The sequence below is a fragment of the Cyrtonyx montezumae genome, unplaced genomic scaffold (assembly GCF_038088225.1).
Source record: "Cyrtonyx montezumae isolate F1298 unplaced genomic scaffold, pur_monq_1.0 scaffold_21, whole genome shotgun sequence".
NCBI lineage: Eukaryota > Metazoa > Chordata > Aves > Galliformes > Odontophoridae > Cyrtonyx > Cyrtonyx montezumae.
The window spans coordinates 5,493,368-5,515,065 of record NW_027071948.1 but is presented as its reverse complement, the minus strand read 5'-3'; the positions used below and the strand labels follow the sequence as shown (position 1 = coordinate 5,515,065).

Genomic DNA, 21,698 nt, shown 5'->3' with positions numbered 1-21,698 from the left:
CAGCCAGCCCTTGTTAGCCCTGAAAGCATCTGCAGCGTTCTCAGCACTGGGCTGGCACAGTGGGCTGCAGACAGTGGAAGCTGAAGTGGAACTGGGGCTGAGGCCCCGTTCTGAAGCTCGGATTCCTATGATGCAGTGCTGTGGTACTCCTGCTTAAATTATCTCGGATTACTTCCGCTCAGAGTCAGCTTCCAGAAGCAAATCATATGGTTCCTGATGAGCTCTAACTCTGCCTGCATCCGACGGTTATTACCTTTGTGCTTAATATAAAAAGCAGTGATTAGGATGCTAGATGGAATCAGCTTTGGAAGCTTCAGAAGCTGTTTGCTGACAGCAGGAAGTCTATTAGTGCCACAGTCCCACCATACACTGGAGGAATTCTAAAAATGTTAGACCTGCTCTTTTATTTTTCTCCCTTCCTGTGTGAATTTCACCTCCAGCAGCAATCTTGTCCAACCTGCTCTCACTGCTCTGAGCAGTTTATAGAGTTCATGGGAGCAGTGACATCCTTTGGCTCCGGGGGGAGATGATGTGCTTTGTTAAATCCCCTCACTCCACCCCCTGTACACTCAACTCCGCCTGCTCCTCTTCCTCCCTATCTTCCCACCCTAGCAAAGTCCAGGTGCTGTACGGAGGGACGGATTTGTTTGACTATGAAGTGAGGAGGACTTTCAACAATGACATGTTGCTGGCCTTCATCAGCAGTAGCTGCATAGCTGTGCTGGTTTACATCCTTACCTCCTGCTCAGGTAGGCTCAGGGTGCAGTGTGCCCCAGCAGGGCAGGTGGGAGGTGTGTATTCTCCCTGGGAGTGGCCATCACTGGTGGTTTTTTTCCCATCTCTCTTTCCTCCTGCAGTGTTCCTGTCATTCTTTGGCATCGCCAGTATTGGGCTGAGCTGTCTGGTGGCTCTGTTCCTGTACCACGTCGTTTTTGGGATCCAGTACTTGGGCATACTCAATGGTGTGGCTGCCTTTGTCATTGTGGGGATTGGTAAGCATGTCCTTGCTCAGACCTACCTGTGCTGCCTTGCCACAACTCCTGCATGCAGGAGAGAGGAAGGTGATGGTGATCAAATTTTCAAGCCCATTGCCTCCATTGTCTGTAAGCGAGGGATCTTCAGATCTGAAACTCAGGGGAAACAAGGATTTCATCACATGTCCCTTTGGTGTGAGCAGAGTATTGAACTCTCCCTCCTTTTTTCCCTTAGGGGTTGATGATGTCTTTGTGTTCATCAACACCTACCGCCAGGCCACCCACCTCAAAGACCTGCGCCTGCGCATGATCCACACTATCCAGACAGCAGGGAAGGCCACCTTCTTCACTTCCCTGACCACAGCTGCAGCTTATGCTGCCAACATCTTCTCTCAGGTACCCTGCAGTTGTGGGACTGGGGGCTTTCTATTCCTGCCAGAAACCCTAAAATAGAGGGAAGCTGCCAAGCTCTGACTCAGCTCCGTACCAGCTTTGCTGACTATGACTAAGATCGGCATGAGCTATTTTCAGGTTCCTCCAGATATCTTTTTGTCTCTTTAGATCTCCTGCCCTGGCACTTCTCTGATCCCAATCTCATGTTCTCTTCATGTAGATCCCAGCTGTGCACGACTTTGGGCTCTTCATGTCGCTGATTGTGTCCTGCTGCTGGGTGGCTGTGCTCTTCACCATGCCAGCTGCTCTCGGAATATGGACCCTTTATGTGTCCCCACTAGAGAGCTCCTGCCAAACCAGGTGAGCCCTGAGTTTTGTGAGTAGGAAGGTGTTGTGCAGCATGTGACCAAGACAGTGTGCAAATCCTTACCCAATCCTCTCTGTCATTATCACCCCCCTCAACTTCCCATTCACTGATAGTCTCTAGCATGAGAGAAATTCAACATCTGTCCTTCCAGATGAGAGCAGAAATAGAAGGACCAGATCCCAGTCTCATTCCCCTTGGGGTAAGCACACATGCCACTCTGGGGGCAGGCTCAGCAGTGTCACCCGTTCCTCCTTGTTAAGTCGTGTGGAGTGTGGGAGCCATCCGTGTCCTCAGAGCAGGGCCACATCCCTGAGCTGTGGTCACACAAGCCCAGCCCGACAGACAGAGCAGAGCTGCTCCTGCCTGTGAGCACAAGCAGTGCATGCAGATTCCTGTTGGAAGTCAGCACATTTCCCTTCCCTTGCTCTTTAGCAGCACAGATGACCTGGCCTGATTTAATTCATTAGCAGGCAGATGAACTGCTGAAACTTCCATCACTCGGCGCCCAGTGTGTGTGGCTCAGCTCTGTTTATTCAGCCCAGACTGCTGCTGCTTTGCCACAGCAGCTCAGCCCCTGACCTCTCAGCACTTAGCAATGGAAATAGGACGCAGCACTGCCTCTTGTTGCCTTTCCAAGTAATTGGAGCAGGCTGCTGCTGTTTTCCTTCCTGCTAAAAGAGACCGGTGGTAACTCTTTGCTGGGTGCCTGACTCAAAGCTCGTGCCTTTGCCTCCTTCCCTGCCCCAACACAGCTGCAATCAGAAGTGCTCCAAGAAGAGTGCTTTGCATCTGACTGAAGATCTCTTTGTTGCCTCGGGGACCACCTCCAGAGCAGGCCGAGAGACACTGCCCTACCTCGATGATGACATCCCACTGCTGAGCGTGGAGGAGGAGCCCGGTACGTGCCTGTTGTGTCAGGATGACCACGCTGTCCTGTTCATCCTGAAGCTTTTCCCAGTTGTTCCTCAGTTTCCTTACTTTTGAGCAGGAGGTAGTGCTGTCACGGAAGGTTGTAGGGGTCTGCAAGCTGCACTGAGATCTGCAGCAGCTGTGGATGCGTGGCTTGCTCATTGCTTTGCTAATCCACTTGGACTGGTCTAACATGAATTGTATTTTCTGCCTGGAGTCAGTAATTGCCAAATGGATGCAGCCATGAAACATCTAATCCATAGCACCAGAACAGCTCACCTAAAGGATGTTTTCCCTCCTTCCCTGCTACTCAGAGCACTGCATTTGAGGAGGCAGAGAACACTTCGTTATTCTCCAGCATCACCTCCTCAGAGCACCTTCTCCCTATGGCAGAGAGAGAGCAATGACTTGCCTGAGACTACACAGGCAATCTACAAAAAGGGTGCCTAGAAATGCCCTATCACTTGTTAGCAGGAGATGTTCCTTCTAGCACTGACTGGAGATAAAGACGCTTACAGGGTCGTGCTCTTTCTGCGGTACTTGTCTTTTAAAACTTGCTAGGATCTCTTCCTTTTAAAATCCATGATGGAATTGGTCTGGGCAGTGAGTAGCTTTCACACCTAGCAGCAAGCTGGAACTGGGGGCACGTGGATCCGTGGCTGAGAGCCCATCCATCCCATGGCAGTGCACAGACCCTCTCCCTGTAGATCTGGAGACAACTGAGCTTTGGCTCTGCATTGCAAGAGCTGTCTCCTTAGCATGCCAGAGACACATGCAATGGTAATGTATGGAAATCACTCCTTCCCTTCTGAGCAAACAGCAGAATGCTTTTCTCTGAGGGCCCGTGGGCATCAGGTTACTCATGAAGTAGCAAAGCAGCTTGTTCCAGTAGGTGACCAAGCGTGGTCTGTGTGTCAGCTGTGCAGCACAGCACGCAGTCCTTGACCCTGCTACAGCAAATGAGTGTTTCTCACCTGTAGGGAAGGGGCAGCTCCCCAGGCATCCCTGAACTGGAGTGGAGGAATGGTTCAGGAGCCAAGGAGAGGTGAGCTGTGTGTAATCAGCTCCAAGACATACTCAGTGCAACAGGGGGACAAACTGCTTGGCCCAATAAGCACACAGTGTCCCTGTAGCCATATGCACAGTGTTAGTGGGATCTGGCAGTGGAAGAACAGCCTGAAGCATGGCTTTGGACTGAGTTATGCATTTAGAAGTGTAGCTGTCACATGGATGTGACTTGCCAAAGATGCTTCCAGTGACATCCTGGGCAAGTCTTTGCTTGTGTCTCATCCCACACCTTAGCACTGAGCCATACAATACATCACATTTGTGAAAGTGGGCAGGGAAACGATGAGAAACACTCATGACACTGACACATGCCTTTGATTTTTCTCTCTTTCTAGTCTCTCTGGAAATGGGGGATGTTCCCTTGGTATCTGTGATGCCAGAAAATCTGCCTGTGGAGAAGAGCAACAGAGGTCACCTGATAGCTCATCTCCAGGAGCTTCTGGAGCACTGGGTGCTGTGGTCTGCGGTGAAGAGCAGATGGGTGATTGTGGGTAAGGAATAAAGGATGTTATTCCATCCTTGTGGATTTTAGAGGATTTGACAGCATCTCAGGCAGTATCCAAGCTGTGATTATTAGTGACAAGAGATAGAGAAAGGAGGTATAACAGGTGGTTTCTAACACAGCTGATGAGTGTTGCCAGAGCAGATAGTCCCTAAGGGGACTTGAGGAACTTGGAGACTTTTCCATCCCTCTCCTCTCACTCAGATCTGAAATGGCAGGTCCTCATGGGGTTATCCAAGCACAGGACTCAACACAAGAAATCCCAGCTGCCAAAGTCAGCAGTGCAGTTCCTTTCTCCTCCTTCCTCCATGTCTCTGCTAACTATATCATAAGAGGAATGTGCAGGGTCTCCCGTACACTTATATGGACTTTTCTTTGCAGGGCTCTTTCTCCTGGTTTTGCTCCTGTCCATATTCTTTGCCAGCCGCCTCCGCCCAGCTAGCCGTGCTCCAGTCCTGTTCCGCCCTGACACCAACATCCAGGTGCTGCTAGACCTGAAATACAACCTGAGTGCTGAAGGCATCTCCTGCATTACCTGCTCAGGTGAGAGCACTGGTGTCCAGGCTGCAGACCCTAGGCTGGGGGAGCTGGAACATGGGAGAGAGAGCTATGTTTTTCATGGCTCACTGAATACTGAATGGGTCCTATTGAAAGGAGGTGACACTCTGAGTAGGATGTTGGTGTTGCCTGTAGGAGCTGAGTATTTTGAAAAGCTGCTTTAGCCAAGTACTGCCTGAGTTGTTTTTTGTTTTTTGTTTTTTTTTTTTGCTAGAGCACATAGCATTAAAGTCTAGCAAAGCCAACTACTTTTACTCATAAGGGACTATGCCCGTGACCAGCCTGAGGTCTGTGGCTTTGTGCTCCCTGCTTGGGATTAGATAGTCTACAGTAGAATGTCTGATGTGTTACCTGCTCAAATGAATAGCATGCACAGTGATCATAGAATTGTTAAGGTCAGAAAAGACCACCAAGATCATCTAGTCCAACCATTAACCCATCACCACCATGCCCACTAAGCCATGGTAGGTCTCTTGCTGTGATTCTGTTTCCTCCCTGAGTAACCTTGTGGGACAGGTTTGTTTCAGGAAAAGCCCCACAGTTTGCAAAACAACTTCCGAACATCCTTGGAAAAAAAGAAGAGAGGCTCTGGATCACCCTGGGGAAGCAAAGGGAGCATAAGTGATACAGGGCAGCAAGGTAAGCAGGGCATGAGGGCAGATAAGTGATACAGGGCAGCAAGGTAAGCAGGGCATGAGGGCAGATAAGTGATACAGGGCAGCAAGGTAAGCAGGGCATGAGGGCAGATTTTTGGCCATGTTTCTTTAAAAAAAAGGAAAAAAAATCATATAACCTCTGAATAACTGATATGGAATAATTTTCTTCTGACACATCCCTGCTGAGCCCTGGCTTGGTGCTGGATGTGTAGGGCATCATTACCATGCCTACTGTTCTACTGGTCCTACAGTCCAGGTGGCAGGTGTCTAGTGACAAATCCCTGTGGTCTGCCTAGTATGAGCACAGGGCTGGGAGCTCTGACCTTTTGCATCCCTATCCTGTGTCACAGCCTTGTTGGCAGGCCATGAAGAAAGTAAATTCAGCTCACTTTGCTGGGGATTTTGAGGATAAAAGAGTTATTGGGCCAGGTCCTGAGCTGACATGAATCAATAAGCCATCAGGAATTACTGCAGCTCAGGATATGCTTGTGAAAGCCTTTGAAAGGTGTGCTGTGCTGCTAGAAGGCAGAGCCTGTGCCTGCTGCCCCAGAGGAGAGAACAGGCCAGAAGAACCTCCTCCACTGCTCCCCACGCCTGTAAGATTTGCTGATGGAGCAGTACCACAAGCCTTCATTTTCTCCCTCTGTTTTCTGCAGATCTGCAGGGGACTGTGTATATCTCCAAGTCCAGAAGCAAGGGAAGGCCAGCCATCTACAGATTCTCTCTCAATGCCAGTATCCCTGCCCCCTGGCAGATGGTGTCACCAGGAGATGGAGAGGTGCCTTCGTTCCAGGTGAGTCAGTCCAGGGATGGTGGACCCCTCTATCAAGAGTACAGCACTCAGCAGGTGAGCACAAGAGCCTCCTGTCTCTCCACGGGGCCCTGGGTAGCTCAGGGTGAAGTGTTCAGGGCATTGCAGTAAAGGAGCTAGCACAGAGGGCATTGCTAGAGATGATGCCTTGCACTGCCTCAGTATTGGCCTGTTGCAGTTGCAATGTGACTGTCAGCAATGAGAGCAGAAGTGTGGGTGTCTGTGGGGATCAGATGAGTCCTGGCATCATCAGCTGAGCTCAGTTTAGTAGAAACTGCAACTGAGACATCTGCATTCCCACCGCTTTCTTCTGTCCTTGCACAGACAGTTGGTAAGCAGGCAATGCTGCCTGTGCACGTGTTGGACACGGACACCCCCAGCAGAATTTTGTTTCATTTCTCCCTCATCCTGAACAGAGCAGCCACCAGCCAGCTTGGGCACAAAGAATGGGGGTGGCAAGGGGTCCCATCACACACACCCTGGGGAGGAGGCAGGCTGGGGGCTGGTGGGGTGTGTTCCTACAGTGCTCATTCTGTATGGCTGTGCCAGTGCCCTGGGAGGAGGGGGAGTGTGTGATGCTAACATGTGACAGGCTGCAACCTTGTGGAGTTAAGTGTCTGTTTTCATTAATCCATTGCTTAGGTGTATAGAGTGCCTTTCGGTAACTTCACCAGGAAGCTGACAGCTTGTGTGTCCACAGTAGGGCTGCTTAAGCAGACGAGCCCCAGGAAGTGGATGATGACTACCTTGTCCTGTGATAACAAGAGAGGCTGGAAGTTCGACTTCAGTTTCTACGTGGCCGCCAAGGAGCAGCAGCGAACACGGTAACCCTCCAAAGCCCACTCGTGGCCAGGCAGCAAACACAGTGCACCTGAATGGTTGAAGCAGGATGCCTCATGTCCAGTGCCAGTCCTGCTCTCAGCTGGAGACATCCCTGGCCTTAGGCCTCTTTGCTGCACACATACCCTATCTTTGCCAAGCTGTTTTACAGACCCACAACACCATTAACACCAGTCAGAGGCTTGCCACATGCAGGGTTGTCACTGTGGGACTCCTTGCCTGACAAAAAGAAATTGCTTATTTTTGTCTTGCAAAAAAAAACAGCTGAAGCCTTGGGCTGAACAGGCAGCACAAAGCACACAGTAGCTAGGGATCCAAGTCTGGAACTGTGCAGCTTTTCCTTCCCTCTGTCCTTGAAAACATCTGTGTCCGTGTAGTGCTGTGGAGACATCATCCATACTACCTGTGCCCAAACCATAACAAACTCTCTTTGCTGCACAGGAAGCTGTATTTTGCCCAGTCACACAAGCCTCCTTACCATGGCCGAGTGTGCGTGGCCCCTCCAGGCTGTCTTCTCAGCTCCAGCCCAGATGGACCCACCAAAGGCATCCTTTATGTTCCCAGTGAGAAAGGTGAGCTGCTGAGGAGCTGTTCAGCCACGCCTTGTGGCTGGCGATGCTAGAGAGTCAGCTGGGGGTTTGCCTTCAGGTGTAACCTTCCTTTCTTCTGCAGCACCCAGAGCAAGGCTGTCGGCGACTTCTGGGTTTAATCCTTGCATGAACATGGGCTGTGGGAAGCCAGCAGTGCGGCCACTGGTGGACACAGGAGCCATGGTGTTCGTTGTCTTTGGCATCCGAGGGGTGAATCGTACAAGGCACTCAGACAACCACGTCATCGGAGACATGGTACAGGAATGCTGAACGGCCAGCCTGGGGCTGATGGGCGAAGGAAGGGTCTCCCTGGATGATATTCAGTTGTTCCCTGCAGCCCAGGCAGTACGGTCCAGCACTCTGTGCAGATGGAGTAGTAGAAAAAGCAAAAGCTCACTCTGTTCAGAGCCTTCCCAAGTAATGGGGATGAAGAAGCCCTTTCCTAAAATTGCTTCAGACTTCTCAGAAAATCCCTTTCTGAGTGCAGTACCTAACCTTCTAATTTTGAGTCTAAGTGTGGCTTTCCTGAGGGTTTTAGAAGCAAACCCATCTTGAGCTCGGTATGGAAATGTCCCTACAAACTCAAGATCCAAGCAACTGATAGTCTTCTGTAATTGTTTATTTTGTTAAGAGATTGTAATATGGAAAAAAATACAAATCACTCTAGAGGAAGTTTCCTGAAAGTGATTTTTTCAGGACTAATTTATCACCCAGTTCAGTACACAGCCCTTCCTCAGCACAATTATGCTTAGCTGTGGCAGTTGCAGAATTTCAGCCTTCTGATTTGGGGGGCACTCTGCAGAACCTGTCCTTACTTCTTTCCCCTTGAGCATGACACACAAGCAGTGAAGTGGGGAGAAAGCTGGAATTAAGTGCAGTCCCCATAGTCAGACTGCAGCAGTTTGGGCATGGCCTGGTAGTCACGTATTCATCAGCACTTCAGTCACACTGCCTGATTTATTTTCTTAACGTAGCTTCTTTCTGGGTTGTCTGATGAGGTTAAGGTGTGAGGTTTATTTACCTATGGTATGAATAAGCTGATTCCAAGCTGTGTGCCCAGAAGATGATTGAGTTCTGCCTCCTCGTGCCACTTGCTGTGTGTACGTCTCATGTGTGGTGCTCTTGTTGTTGTGTCTCCTTGTGAAAGGGCAGCGTTATCTACGATGACAGCTTCGACCTCTTCAAAGAGATTGGCAACCTGTGCCGCCTCTGCAAAGCCATCGCCAGTAACACGGAGCTGGTGAAGCCAGGAGGGGCTCAGTGCCTGCCCTCGGGTAGGTAGGGTCCTCAGGGAGACCCTGGGTGGAGACTGCTTTACACCTCCCATTCCGAGGAGCATAGCTGCCAAGGGCTTCTAAACTTTCAGGTCCCAGCTTGATGAAGCAGGGCAAGGAAGCAAACACAGCAGTCAGTGATACGTGCAGGCACTTGAGAGGTGTTTCTCAGCAGTCGGCTCTCTGAGCTGGCTGCAGCATTGCTCTCTCTCTCTACTTGGCCCAAGCCACAGCTCCCATCTCCACGAGGCATTCCCCCTGTGTGTTGTGCCAGCTTCTGCAAGGATGAGAAATACACAGCAAGTAGGACAGCAGCATCAGATGCCTGTTCTGCAGCCCAGCTAGCAGCAGAGCTGCTTGAGTTGTGTTCATGTTCAGTGCCGACAGCACTGACTGTGCCCTCTCAAGCTGAGAACTCCAGTGCTGATACCTCTAGTGCTTTTACAAGTCAGAGTTACAAGGGGAGGCAGCTGCTACCAAATGCAGCCTGCAGTCTCCTTGTTTTCTTCCCCTTTGTTCCCATATGCTCCCTTTCCCTGTCCTGTCCTCCACTCCTTGCTCTTTCTTTCTCTCCAGGTTATAGCATCTCCTCCTTTCTGCAGATGTTGCACCCTGAGTGCAAGAACATCCCTGAGCCGAACCTGCTGCCTGGACAGCTCTCTCATGGGGCAGTGGGAGTCAAGGATGGGAAGGTGCAGTGGATCTCCATGGCATTTGAATCGGTGAGCATCACTGTCCATCCTTGGGACAGCTTCTTCTGTGACTTCTGGGGGGCTTCTATCTGTTCTTTCTGCACTAGCCACTTTCACTTGCAGCTATAAATTAGTGCTTGTTAGTGTCTGTGCCTGATTGCAGATGGATGCCTGCACTCACATGTTGCTAAGAAATAGCTGCTTATGCCACCACTGTGCACTTAGTGAGTTCAGGCAAACACCTGGTGGCTTTTTACCCCTCTAAGTTCTGCCTGCAACTCCAGCTGCTTGTTCTACCTTTACCCATGCATATGCTGCATCAGAGAGCAGGATGCAAGAGTAACACGTTCCTCTCCTTACAGACAACCTACAAAGGGAAATCTTCCTTCCAGACGTACGCTGACTATCTGAAATGGGAGACATTCCTGCAGCAGCAGCTCCAGCTCTTCCCAGAGGGTTCTGCTCTCCGTCGTGGTTTCCAGACCTGTGAGCACTGGAAGCAGATCTTCATGGAGATCATAGGCAAGTGACTGCCCTGTTTCCCTGAGGAACCCAAGTGCTCTGATGTATCTTCACAACACACTTTGCTTCATTTTATGCACAAGTGTTATCTTCAGTCACACAGTCCTAAAGTCTTCTTCTACTCCAAGCTGAGTACATACTGTCAAAATCTCTAGATAAGAGTTCAGGGAAATAGAGAAGGTGAGGGAATTTGCTGGTGGGGCATGCAGGGATGCAGTGCACCCTGACTGTCACCATCCCAGGCTCCAATTCACTGCCTCTTTCTCTTCCAGGAGTGCAGAGTGCTTTGTATGGTCTCATCCTTTCGCTGGTTATTTGCGTGGCTGCAGTGGCAGTGTTCACCACTCACATCCTCCTCCTGCTGCCAGTGCTGCTCAGCATTTTAGGTAAAATTGCCAACCTCGGTGTGCCAGGCCTTCCCTTTCTCTGGAATTTCGTTGGTGGTGGCTCTGCTGAGCCTCTGATGATTTGAACTGAGTTGTTATTACTCTGTTATTACCAAATCCTTTTGGTTTTCTGGACTCGGTCCTGATGTACTTAGGTGAGCAGAACAAACTCTCAACAACTGCATAGGAACCTCATTGGGAAAACAGATTTGTATATCTAATTCCCAGTGTGTTTTATCTACACAATCCCTTCTATTTGTTTAAATAAGGGGTTTAGCTACACAAATGCCATCCCTGCCTGTTATGTATAATAATGTGATTAAGTCCCACATGCTCTGAATAACAATTGCACTGCTTCCCAAGGATCTGCACCATAGCTGCTGTTTCCAAGCAGTGGGAGATTTTAAGAGCTGAATATTGGAGTGTTTTTGTTAGTATTTGAAGCAAATTTCTAAATAGCTCCCTCTCCCTGGCTAGTGATTTGACAGTATTATGGACTAAGTGTGTTGCTAAACTTCCCGGTTTCAAAATCAAATCTATCATTTTAAAACCACTTACTCTCCCACAGATGACTCACAAACAAACAGCACTCTTGCCTCTAAGAAAACCTCGTGCATGTGCTCAGGCTGCAAGTAAACTCTAGCAAGAAAAACATAGTGCTCTTCCACCTAGTGCACATATGCACACTTGCTCTTAGTCTGGTTGGCATCAGTCTGTCATTTTGCCTACTGCCTCAGTTGGGTGCTTTGCTATCCCCTGCAGATCTGAGTGCATTATTGGATGGCTGGAAGGTGGGGTTTGCCTTTGTGGGCAGGGGGGAGGATGTGCAGCATTCAGCCTGGCTGGCGTGCAGAGCGTGGGGGCATGATCTCCAAATCCCCAGTGACTGATCTGTAGCAGTAGGGCTGGGCAGCACTCCCTGAGTCCTCTAAACTTGCCTAACGTGAGCTTCTTCTCGCAGGGGTGGTCTGCCTGGTGGTGACCATCATGTACTGGTCTGGCTGGGAAATGGGGGCTGTGGAAGCCATCTCTCTGTCCATCCTCGTTGGCTCTTCTGTCGATTACTGTGTGCACTTGGTGGAGGGCTACCTGCTGGCAGGGGAAAACCTGCCCCTGCACCACGCAGAGGTGAGCTCTCTTCCTCCTAAAGCTTTGCATCTGCTTCCCTCGTGCCCTCTGTACCACCCAGCTGTGATGCAGGACCTAAGGTGTGCTGGGCAAAAGGAAATGCCTCCTGCCCCCCTCACAGCACACCTGGGTGGCTTTTCCAGCTGATGTCAGCTGGTGTACGTGCAGTCAGTAAACCCAGCTGAGCGTCCAACACACACTCCTGTCCCTCTCTCAATGGCTGTTGGACACACCTGTGTCCAAAGAAATGCTTTTTCACGCCCCAGTGGAGACAGTCCTGCCTTAGAGTAGCCCTATCCTGTAACTCCTGAAAATCACATTGGCTTGTGGCTTGCCCAGTCTGGCCTTGTTAACATCTTTCCCTCTTTAGGAAGATGGGCACCACGAAAGCTTGGGGGTCTCTGTTCGTTGGTATAGTGTCTGCATGCAGCCCTTCTGTGTATGGGCCCAGCACTCAGCCTGATGCAGCTGAAAGAAGGCACCAGTGGAGGCACAAAATCCAGCACTTAGCCTCTGCTGGGTTTTAACCTCATGGCTGCTCGCCTGCTGTGCCCAGGGATGGCGTGAACAGTGAGACCTACACTCACACAGAGCAAAGCCACCCTCTCAGAGCATAAAGCATTTCTGCAGCCCTGTGTGCTCGTCCCTGCTCCCCCATAACACTGCTGTCCCTCCTGCCAGGACCCCACGGCCTGCCGCCAGTGGAGGACGATCGAAGCCATCCGTCACGTGGGGGTCGCGATTGTCTCCAGCGCCGTCACCACCGTCATTGCCACCGTCCCACTCTTCTTCTGCATCATTGCCCCTTTCGCCAAGTTTGGGAAGATTGTGGCCCTCAACACGGGAGTCTCCATCCTATACACACTGACTGTGAGCACAGCCCTGCTGAGCATCATGGGGCCCGGCACCTTCACCCGGAGCAGGACTTCCTGCCTCAAGGCTGTGGCAGCAGTGCTTCTCGTCGGCCTGCTGGCTCTATGCATCTGCCTCGCCCTGCTGAAGGGTGGATTTAAGATCCCTCTCCCTAATGGGACAGCCCTGTAGACCCTACACCGAGAGCCACGCGATCTGTCCTCTTGCTCCTTTTTCTTTTTTTCTTTTTTTTTTTAAAGGATATTTTTTGTAAGAAAAAAAAAAAAATAAGAGGGGTGGGGAGGGGGAAAAAAAAGTCCCGTTTTTTCCAGAAGTTTTTCAACTCCAGATGCACTTTATTTTCTAATGGGTTTTGCTCTAAACTTGTATTTATTTCAGTAGTGATGGATGACGGACAGTGAGGGCTGCCCAGGGAATTCCTCAGCCCATGAGTAGGAGGGGAGAAGGTGCCCTTCTCTCAATTTTCTTTCTGCTTTTCTTTTTTTAAACGAACAGAGCTTTCTGGAACCACAAAGGTAAAGAAGTCAGGTAGGCTATCTGATCCCTTTCAGACTGCTTCCTTTCTGTCCTTCCCTTGGCCAGGGTCAGCACTGTGACAGTGGCTCTTGGGGTGACGTCCTGTCCCCATGCCAGGGCCGTGCATCAGTACCTGAGCCTTGTGAACAGCAGTGAGCTGATGGTCGGGCCTGGGGGCTGCGTGCACTGCTCTGCTCTGCCCTGTGCTCAGCAGCAAACTCGTTGAGCAGGACACAGTTCCCAGCTAGCTCCTACTGGAGTGGTTGTGCAATTAAAACAAGAGATGTTGGGGCAGCATCACCCGCTGGGACCTGCTTTCATTGTTTGTGGGGAATGCTAGGACATTGTGGCTCTCCCTTTGTTTCATAAAAGACTGTGGCCCTTTCACTGGGATCTCTTGGGAGCAGTCTTCAAAGCTCTGTCGGTGCCTACAGGTCCCTGTCCTCCTCTCCTTCTTGCCAAGGTAGCAGTGGTGTCCAGTCCCAGCTCCTGCTCTGTTTGTGACTTCACCAATCTACCTCTGCTCTTCATGGCAGAGAGAGATTTAAAAGGCCTTCAGCTCTGTGCAAGGATTTTTGCTCCAGGACCTGGTATCCAGCTCTTAACCTGAGGATGAGCTAACCCCTGTGGCCAGGTAGAGCCCGTAGCTGGCAGCATGCATGGATAAACAGTGGGGCATTCTCTGTGGCAGCTCAGAGACCCTGCTGTGCAGACATGAAGGCAGCAGAGCTTCAGCCTGAGGCTGCTGCCTGCTCAAAGCAGATGGTTTATATTAAAGTAAAATGAAATTGCAAACTGGTGCCATTAACAAGTACATTTTAAGCATCACTGATTCCATCATATTCTTAAAATTGAAATAACTAAGTGTGTGCACTGAGATGCAGCACATCTGGTCCTTGGCATAAGGGGGAGGGGTCAGGCCCACTGGGAGATGCATTAAACATTATTTACAGTGATGCCAACATAGAGAGGTGGCCGGAAAGCAGCCTGACTCCTCATTTGTTTGCAGATACCATGTCCCTGGTGGCTTTGCATGCTCGGTCTGGACTGACCCCCTTTTTAAAATGGAAATGCCAGGAAGCTGGTCCCTGGTGCCATGGTCTGGGGACTGTGCTGCTGAGACAGACCAGCAGCTGCTTCTGCTTGGCTCACTGTATGCCTGTTTTGATCCCTGCCAGTCTCTTACATCTTCACATTGTGCCATTCCTCTGAAACAGGATCAAACATCTGTTCCTAAACTAGGTTCCCCAAGGCGTCAGCTGGAGAGAAGGGGTAGAGGACAGGGGTCTCCTTGGGCTTTGTTGATATCAGGAGAAATGTAGAGCTGCAGACAGCGAGGGTGGTGAAAGCGTAAGCAAACCAGAGCTGGTTTCATCCTAACCATCCCATGGTGCAGCTGAGTTACCCTTTTCTGCAGGATTAAATGTTCCTTGGACCCTGTCTCTGCTCTGCCCCAGCTCCTACAGGATGAAGTGTGATGAATAAATGGTTCTGGGAAGGATTTTTAACTATCCTAAACCTGTGCTTTTTTTGAGAGCTGCTGAGCGAGGCTTAGCCACATCGATCTGCAAACCCTGCTCTCCCTGACGTCTGTTCTCCAGATTTAATTACTAGTGGTGCCCTGAGCACTTGTAAGTGGCAGCAAGCACCAAGGGCAGCGTGCTGATGACATACAGTGATCTGCATGGGTGCTGAGGGGGCAGAGCGTGGGAGCCAAGGATGCTCTGACCCATATTCACCTATTGCTTCAACCTCCTTGGCATGATTAAAGCTGATGGTTATTTCCAGGTCACCAGACAAGAGGGGAAGGTGCTGAATTAAGCCTTGCAGGATGTCCCTCCTGTGAACATGGAGAAGCACTGAAAGATCTTTAAGGCAAGGCATAGATCTGCTTTAATCCTGCAAAACTTGAAGTGCATTCATGCCCCAGGTGTCCCACAGTTTTGCTCACTACAAAGAGGCTAATGTAAGCCCCTCACTTCCAAAGTGATGCCGAGCACGCCATGCTGGGACCAGTCCCTCAGCCGTTCTCAGGAAGCAAAGATTAATTTCAAAGTAGTGGAAAACCTTTTGTGCCTCTGAGTTCTGATTTAGCAGTGTCTGATCTCAGACAAAAATAACAGCATTCTTAACACCTGACAGGATCTGTCCCATTTTCTGGAGCAGGAAGGGGGAAGGACAAACTGCCATTCTTTCTCATCCTCCCTTGCCTACCCAGGCACAGTCAGAGCAGTAGGGCAGGCTGGCACAAGCAGGAGCATCACACCTTGCCCTTGTTTGCCCAGGATGGCTCTGGAAGCGTGTTGGCAAAGCTGGAGTGATTCAGGAAGGAAAAGAAAAGGCCGAGGTAAGCATAGCAGATGATTTGCAAAGGCACAGTGAGGAGATAGTGTCCCCAGCAGGAAAGCTGGGTAGAGTTAGGACAAGGAACTTAGTCCAGTTTGTAGGACAAGAGCCAGGAGACGATCCCAGATCGTGCTCTCCAGTGCAAGGACCCACTGGACATTGCTGAGTTGAAAGCTTGATGGTTGCAACACTTGGCTTTTAGATCTGGAATCACAGAATATCCTGCAGAGTGAAAGAGACGTAGAAGTGGAGCACAGCCTTCCCCAGCATGTGCATAACACTGTCTCAGTGGAGACAGTAAATCAGTGGCAGATGTATACATCCATCTCCTCAGCATTAGAAAATATTCATAAAATTATGGGGGTAAGGAAATGGATGGGTTTATCTGAGCAAGCATGAAGGTGGGGCTGACAGCCCTGCTGGGAATCAGTGCTCGGAGGCAGATGCTTGTAGCAATAAAAAGCAAAGGCTCACCTGTCTGGCGCTGTTCCAGGAGCAGATGCTTGCCCTAAATTAATTCCTCCCACATCTCTACCCATCTCCTTTCTCCGATGACTCCTCTGTTGCCCAGAGCATCTCTTGGGCCCTGTCACCTTGCTGAGCAAGGTTCCTCCTTCTCAGTGGTACCTGCTTTTGCCTAACGTGCTCACAGATGCTGAACTAAGGCCCGCTGGAGCCTATGTCTCAGGCAGGGGAAGCTGAGCTGCTAAAATTCTTCATACAAAGCTGCCAGTTTCGGCGCTTTTAAACAGTTGAACACAGCAGCACAGTGTCACAGAAATATTTCATCCTGGCTTTGCTTGGAAGAGAGTGCACTGTTTTTCCATTTCAAAACCATCTTATTGCTGCAATTAAAAAGAAACACACACGGGTTCGCAGTTACAAAACACTGCAACGAAATATTTGTTATCTGCCCACTCCTTTTTTTTTCTGTTTTGAAGGATGCCTTCTGAAAAGTTGATGTTAACGTTTCAGGATGGAAACTGTGTTGTTTCCTATGAAATGAAGCTGATCTTGTCCTGACGAGGAGCCCACACACTCCCAGGAGGGCACTGCTCCCTGATTGCCAAAGCAGAGGTACGCACAGAGCTGCTGCTCTTTGCCTTTAGGGTTGCTGCTGCATGAGTTCAGGGTTCCCCACGGACACTGGTGACTCTATAGCATTGGAGCAGAGGGGAACAGAGCTAATATGCTTTGCAAAGATCAGTTTCAGAAGAAGAAATGGACCCAGGTCTCCTTGCTCCATTTCTTTGCTTTTGTTGCAGCAGTTCTTGAGGTGCTGCTTTCCTGCAGGGCTTGTACAGGCAATGGGGACATCAGGGTTGGCAGTTTCAAAGATACTGGAGAGAGATCAGTGGCTGTGCTATCTCTGTCCTATGCAAAGCCAGCCTTGGAAATTATTGCCAAGGAGAAGGATCCATGGCACCCTTACCAAGCTGCTGGAGCACTGGGCTGGCAGTCTGGCTGCAGGGGTCTCCCAAGACCCCTGAATTTGTCTCCACTGGAGCAAACTGGGATGTTGCTTTATGTCACAGCACCTCATTTTGGCTTGTCCTGCACCCAATTTTCTTCCCAGAGTGGCCTGCCTTCCTGGAAGATTATAAAAGCCCCATTTAAGCCCAAGATACACATAAATGTGTCCACACTGCCCAGCAGGAAAACTGTGCTGATTGATTTGCAGCCAGGCAGGGCAAAGAGGAGGGAGGATGGGGGGGAGAGGAGGCATGAGCACCCCGGAGCTCTGCAGACCTTAGCATCTGTTCTCAGAGTGATGTAGCACAATTCGCAGTGTTAACGTACGCGTGTTACTTTTGTACGTCGTCTCCTACTCTCACTATTTTCAGTGTTCTTTGATTTTTGGAGACTGTTGTAAATAAAAGATTTTGACACTGGCTCATTGGGCTCCCTCACTCCAGCTCTGCACAGGCTTGGCTCAGGTGAGGGTTTATCCAGGTCTTCTGGGGCTCTCTTACTCCTCCAACCCATACAGTGCTGCTGCCAGCACGTGGGAGCTGTTCCCCTGGGAGAATGGGATTCAGCAGCTCCTGCAGTACAGTTCCCCAATGCCTGGCACGTGGATGGTCAGTCTGGAGAAGAGGAGGCTGAAGGAGACCTCATCATGCTCTACAATTCCAGAAAGGAGGTTATGGTGAGGTGGGGTCAGCCTCTGCTCCCCAGTAACAGTGGTAAGACCAGAGGTAATGGCTTCAAGTTGCACTGGGGGGGTTCAGGTTGGATATTAGGAACAATTTGTTCTCGGAAGGAGTGGTGATGCAGTGGAGCAGGCTGCTCAGGGGGTGCTGGGGTCCTCTCCCATCCCCTGTTCATTCAGTTTTGATCTGCTTTCCCCTCAAGGCCTGAGCATGAGGTTGGGCAGTGCCAGGCTCCCATTGCAAGGAGGCGAAGCAATCCCAGAACAGCTGGTGTGCTGTGTTTCTGAGAGCTGGGCTGCTCTGTTTCTCATTTATAATTTTTTCCCTCAAGTCAGAGCGAGCTCATTGCCCTAAGAGCTCAGCATGAAAACGTACCTCACACCACTGCATGCAGCAAGGAGAGGAAGGGCCAGGGAGCTTGGCAGCCCCTCTGTAGGATTTCCGAGAAGAGAAAAGCAAAATCTTGAGACTGGGGAAGGCTGCCAGACGTCTGGGTTTCAAACCCAAATCTGAAGCACGGAATCCCTTCTGCAAGGTGGAGACGTGCATATTTCGGGCTGAAAGGCAGCAGCTCACAATGGGATGAGTTAAACTACAAGTGGGTTGTGATTGAGGCAGACAGTGGAAGTGGCCTCTGCCTTCAAGGTGGAAAGTTCTGATTCTGGAAAACGTGGTCATAAACAAGGGCTGCTAAGGTTATAAAGAAGGCCTGGGAGGAGGTACCACCACATCTGTGATGTTGAGTAGCCATGAGGGATGAGGTGGTTGGGAGGGTTGTGGTGCCTGTAATGGCCCCGTCGTCCTCTTCCACCTCTGTCTGTGGCAGCCTCCAAGGACCCAGGGCAACAAGCAGGTGTGAGGACATCCCAGCACTGAAGGAGGTGAGCTGAAACCTGGCGCTGAGCATCGTGGCTCTGTTCTTTTTTGCAGAAAGGCAGCTCTCACTGCTCTGTTTTAATGCTTGTTAGCTCATGTTCAGTGTTAGATTCATGTTAGCTACAGGTGTGGGGCACTGATATCTCATTAGCCATCACCAGAGAGCTCTGCAGCTTTGTCACAGCACTGCAGGTAGTGGCTGGTGGGTGATTGAGAAATTCCCCCCCACAGCCCAGTGAAGTGGCACAGGGCTACTTGCCCACCCCTGGGAAGTGTGGGTGGGGTGAGCTTTTAAAGCAGCTTCATGGAATTGTTCCTTCTTAAACTGGAAATGACCTTTTCAACTGAATTTCTTGGTGCTAAGTACAGGGTGACTGCAAGGGTAAGTTCTGTGTCTTGTTTTATCTCGTTGGTGGCTTATGTCCCACTGAGCTTCCTGGGACTGTGCAGAGGCAGTGTGGGTGTGGGTCCTTCCTCGTGAACCTGCTCGCAACCTATGGGCTGACTCCTGGGAGTCTTTCCAAAGGTGTCACAGCCTGGGCTTCCCTGGAGTTATTTACAGAATAATAAAGGAAAACGAAGGAAGATCCTGAGAAATGATAAAGCAATGCACAAGGTAATGGCAGATAAATGCCTTGGCCTGGACCCAAGGTTGTTGTCTGTGTTAAGCCACTTCTTGTCCAAACTATTCCATGCAATGGGAGTGATGGGAGGCTTGAGTTGTCCCTTGGTGGTGCTCAGGAGCACGGTGAGTTCACTGCAGCTCTGCTTTGCATCAAGGAGTTTGCTTGATGGTCAATACAGCCCCCATCATGAAAAGGTGAGAAGCTGTGGTTCATCTCCCTGAGCGTCACCTGGGCTGTGGTCACCTCCTGAAGGTGCTAAGGGATCTGCTACCTGTGGGTTTTTCTTTCCAGCTCTTGCTTTGGAGTGCAAAACATTCCTGGCCAGATGAAGCCCTTGCCAAGCTGCAGGTCTGTGCAAGAGAAGGTAACGATGTGGTGGTGCTTTTATCATGTGTTGTGCCTTTATCTGCTTCTGCCTTTAGGTCCTAAGATGCACTGACACAGTGCTACTGCAAACAGCTGAAATAGGGGTCAGATCAAGCAGTATGAAAGCAGTCGTGGATTCTTCTCTTCTGTAGGTGCTATTGAGCTAGCTCTGATATTAAGGACGGACCACAGTGCTCCCTCTGTACACTCTATGGGGTGGGTGCTCCCGAGGACCCTTCGTCAGCCTGGCTGTAGAGATGGGAGGGCTGATCTCTTTTATTATTATCATTTCTTTTTTTCAATCCTTGCAGTCTTCCTGAAGGATTCAGTTCCTCAGAGTCAGAGGTGTAAATGTGCAGGGGGCCTGTCCCCTGCTTCTAGCATTCATGTACCTCTCAAAGGAGTTGTTACAGAGGAGTTGAAGGGTATACTCAGGCTATTGTGAATGCTTGGAATGACAGTGATGATAAATCATGATATCTCACCAGTGTTCTGTCTGTACATCTTTAGGCTTTTTTTACTTTTTTTCTGCCTCAGAAATGGAGGTGACATCTGTGTCTGATGTGTCGAGGCTGTGACCGCAATGAAATCCCCTGATGGGTGCTGCCACAATGCACTCTGCATCACCTAAGGCTGCTCTGCAGAGATGCTGTCCTTGCTGTAGCAGCTGTCCTGCAGGCAGCCCTGCAGTGCCCCACAGTGCCTGCCTGCCTCTGGCTGGGAGTGCAGGAAGGATGCTGGCTCCCTGGGGCATAGGTTAGGCTGGCTGCAGTTGAGCTTGTACAAGGGAAAGCATGCTCTGAACTGCCCTGACATGAGCTTGGGCATCTGGTGTGGTGACAGGTCATCTCTGCCCCCCTGGTATGCTGTTACCAACCACCTGCTTCCATGGTTTTTTTTGGAGTTTAAAGCTGACTGGTCTGTGCAGTGGGTAATGAACTGGAGAATAGGAGCGTGCCTTCAACTCTGGAAAGCACCGAGGGCACAAGATCAAAGACTGAGCTAAGCATTTCATTCTGTTCTACCCAAGGTTAGCCTCATAAGTTCCTGGAGAAGACTGCCAGTGCTGTCTGGAAAACTTTTGCTCTGCTGTCTGATCTTCCAAGGCTGTTTCTGATAAAGGTGACTGAGGAAAAGCAGATACAGCTCCTTCCAGATGCATGGAGACACTTCAGTTCCTCCTTTGGAACTGACCTCATTCCTGTTGGGCTGAGAGCTGCTGGCTCAGTACCAAATGCTCCCTGCCCACACAGCAGCTGGCTTTCCAGGCACTCTGTGGTCAAGAGCTGTGCCCTGGCAGTGGGGCTGTTGGGAGTGGGGGGGATATGTGATGGAGCTGCAGCTGAGATGGTAGGGCCATTGCAAGGGTCAGGGCTGCTCAAGGGGACCCAGCCAGGGAGGGCTGCTGGTGACTAGTCACTAACCTCATGCGTGCTCAGTGGCCTGCAATCCCATTTATTAGCACTTAAAACTTGCTGTCTCTGCTCCAAATGGAGTGTTTACAGCATTGACACAAACAGCTGTCCCAGTCAGCCAGTTCGTAACAAATGGGAGCTCTGGCTGAAGTGTTATTTTGCTGCAAGGGGGTAATACATCTTATTACTAAACAATGAAGTTTGTGATGGATGGTGACTATGCTCTTTGCTGTCTTGCTTGATGTTCACATGGAAAAATAAACATAAAACCTAAGATGTTCCCAGGGATCTAGGCAAGGCCTTGCATTGTGCTTGGTTAGAGACAGCTTTGAGGTTCCCTGGTGCCTCAGCTGCAAGAGCCTATGCAGCAGGCTGCTGGTTTTGCTGCCTTCTCTCCGCAGTGGATCATCTGGGAGGGATTTGGGGGTCAAGGGGTGAAATTTCAGGAGAGAGAAGGATGTGTTGGTCAAAAATACGGGATGTAGCAAGAGCCAAGGACGACTGGTCACTTCCCTGGGAACCATGTAGCAGTCTTGGTGGTGGTGGTGATGTCTGATCATCGGGCATGTGGGTCAGACTGTCGTTTTGATCCATCCTGAAATAGGGCTGCATGGCTGCTGGACTGAGGGTGGAAATGAGGATACTGTCCTCCAGGGGGCTATGGGGGGACTCATGGTTATTAGGGTGACAAGGTCCTCCTGAAAGCTGTGCATGTGATCCTGCTGCTTCAAGTGACTTGTGTAGAAGACTGTAAACTATAGCTTCTCTGAGCAGAAAGCTGGAACAGGTTATATGCTCACTTAATGCCAGCACAAAGTTGAAAGAATGCTGTTCAATGCAAAGGAGCTGAGCTATTC

At 50.3% G+C, this 21,698-nt stretch overlaps 1 protein-coding gene across 1 annotated transcript in view; it reads left to right on the top strand.

Annotated features, from left to right (window-relative positions):
• The window catches only part of DISP3 (dispatched RND transporter family member 3), a 33,009-nt gene extending 19,792 nt beyond the window's left edge, over positions 1-13,217 (top strand). The window contains exons 4-21 of the mRNA XM_065738186.1: positions 613-749; positions 858-992; positions 1,210-1,370; positions 1,588-1,727; positions 2,487-2,632; positions 4,047-4,202; positions 4,595-4,756; positions 5,288-5,410; positions 6,084-6,220; positions 6,881-7,062; positions 7,520-7,650; positions 7,751-7,923; positions 8,816-8,942; positions 9,519-9,664; positions 9,997-10,156; positions 10,429-10,542; positions 11,504-11,670; positions 12,352-13,217. Of these exons, the coding sequence (XP_065594258.1) occupies positions 613-749; positions 858-992; positions 1,210-1,370; positions 1,588-1,727; positions 2,487-2,632; positions 4,047-4,202; positions 4,595-4,756; positions 5,288-5,410; positions 6,084-6,220; positions 6,881-7,062; positions 7,520-7,650; positions 7,751-7,923; positions 8,816-8,942; positions 9,519-9,664; positions 9,997-10,156; positions 10,429-10,542; positions 11,504-11,670; positions 12,352-12,714 (2,860 nt within the window). The 3' untranslated portion in view covers positions 12,715-13,217. The remainder of the gene's footprint in view (positions 1-612; positions 750-857; positions 993-1,209; positions 1,371-1,587; positions 1,728-2,486; positions 2,633-4,046; positions 4,203-4,594; positions 4,757-5,287; positions 5,411-6,083; positions 6,221-6,880; positions 7,063-7,519; positions 7,651-7,750; positions 7,924-8,815; positions 8,943-9,518; positions 9,665-9,996; positions 10,157-10,428; positions 10,543-11,503; positions 11,671-12,351) is intronic.
• The last annotated feature ends 8,481 nt before the right edge of the window (positions 13,218-21,698 follow it).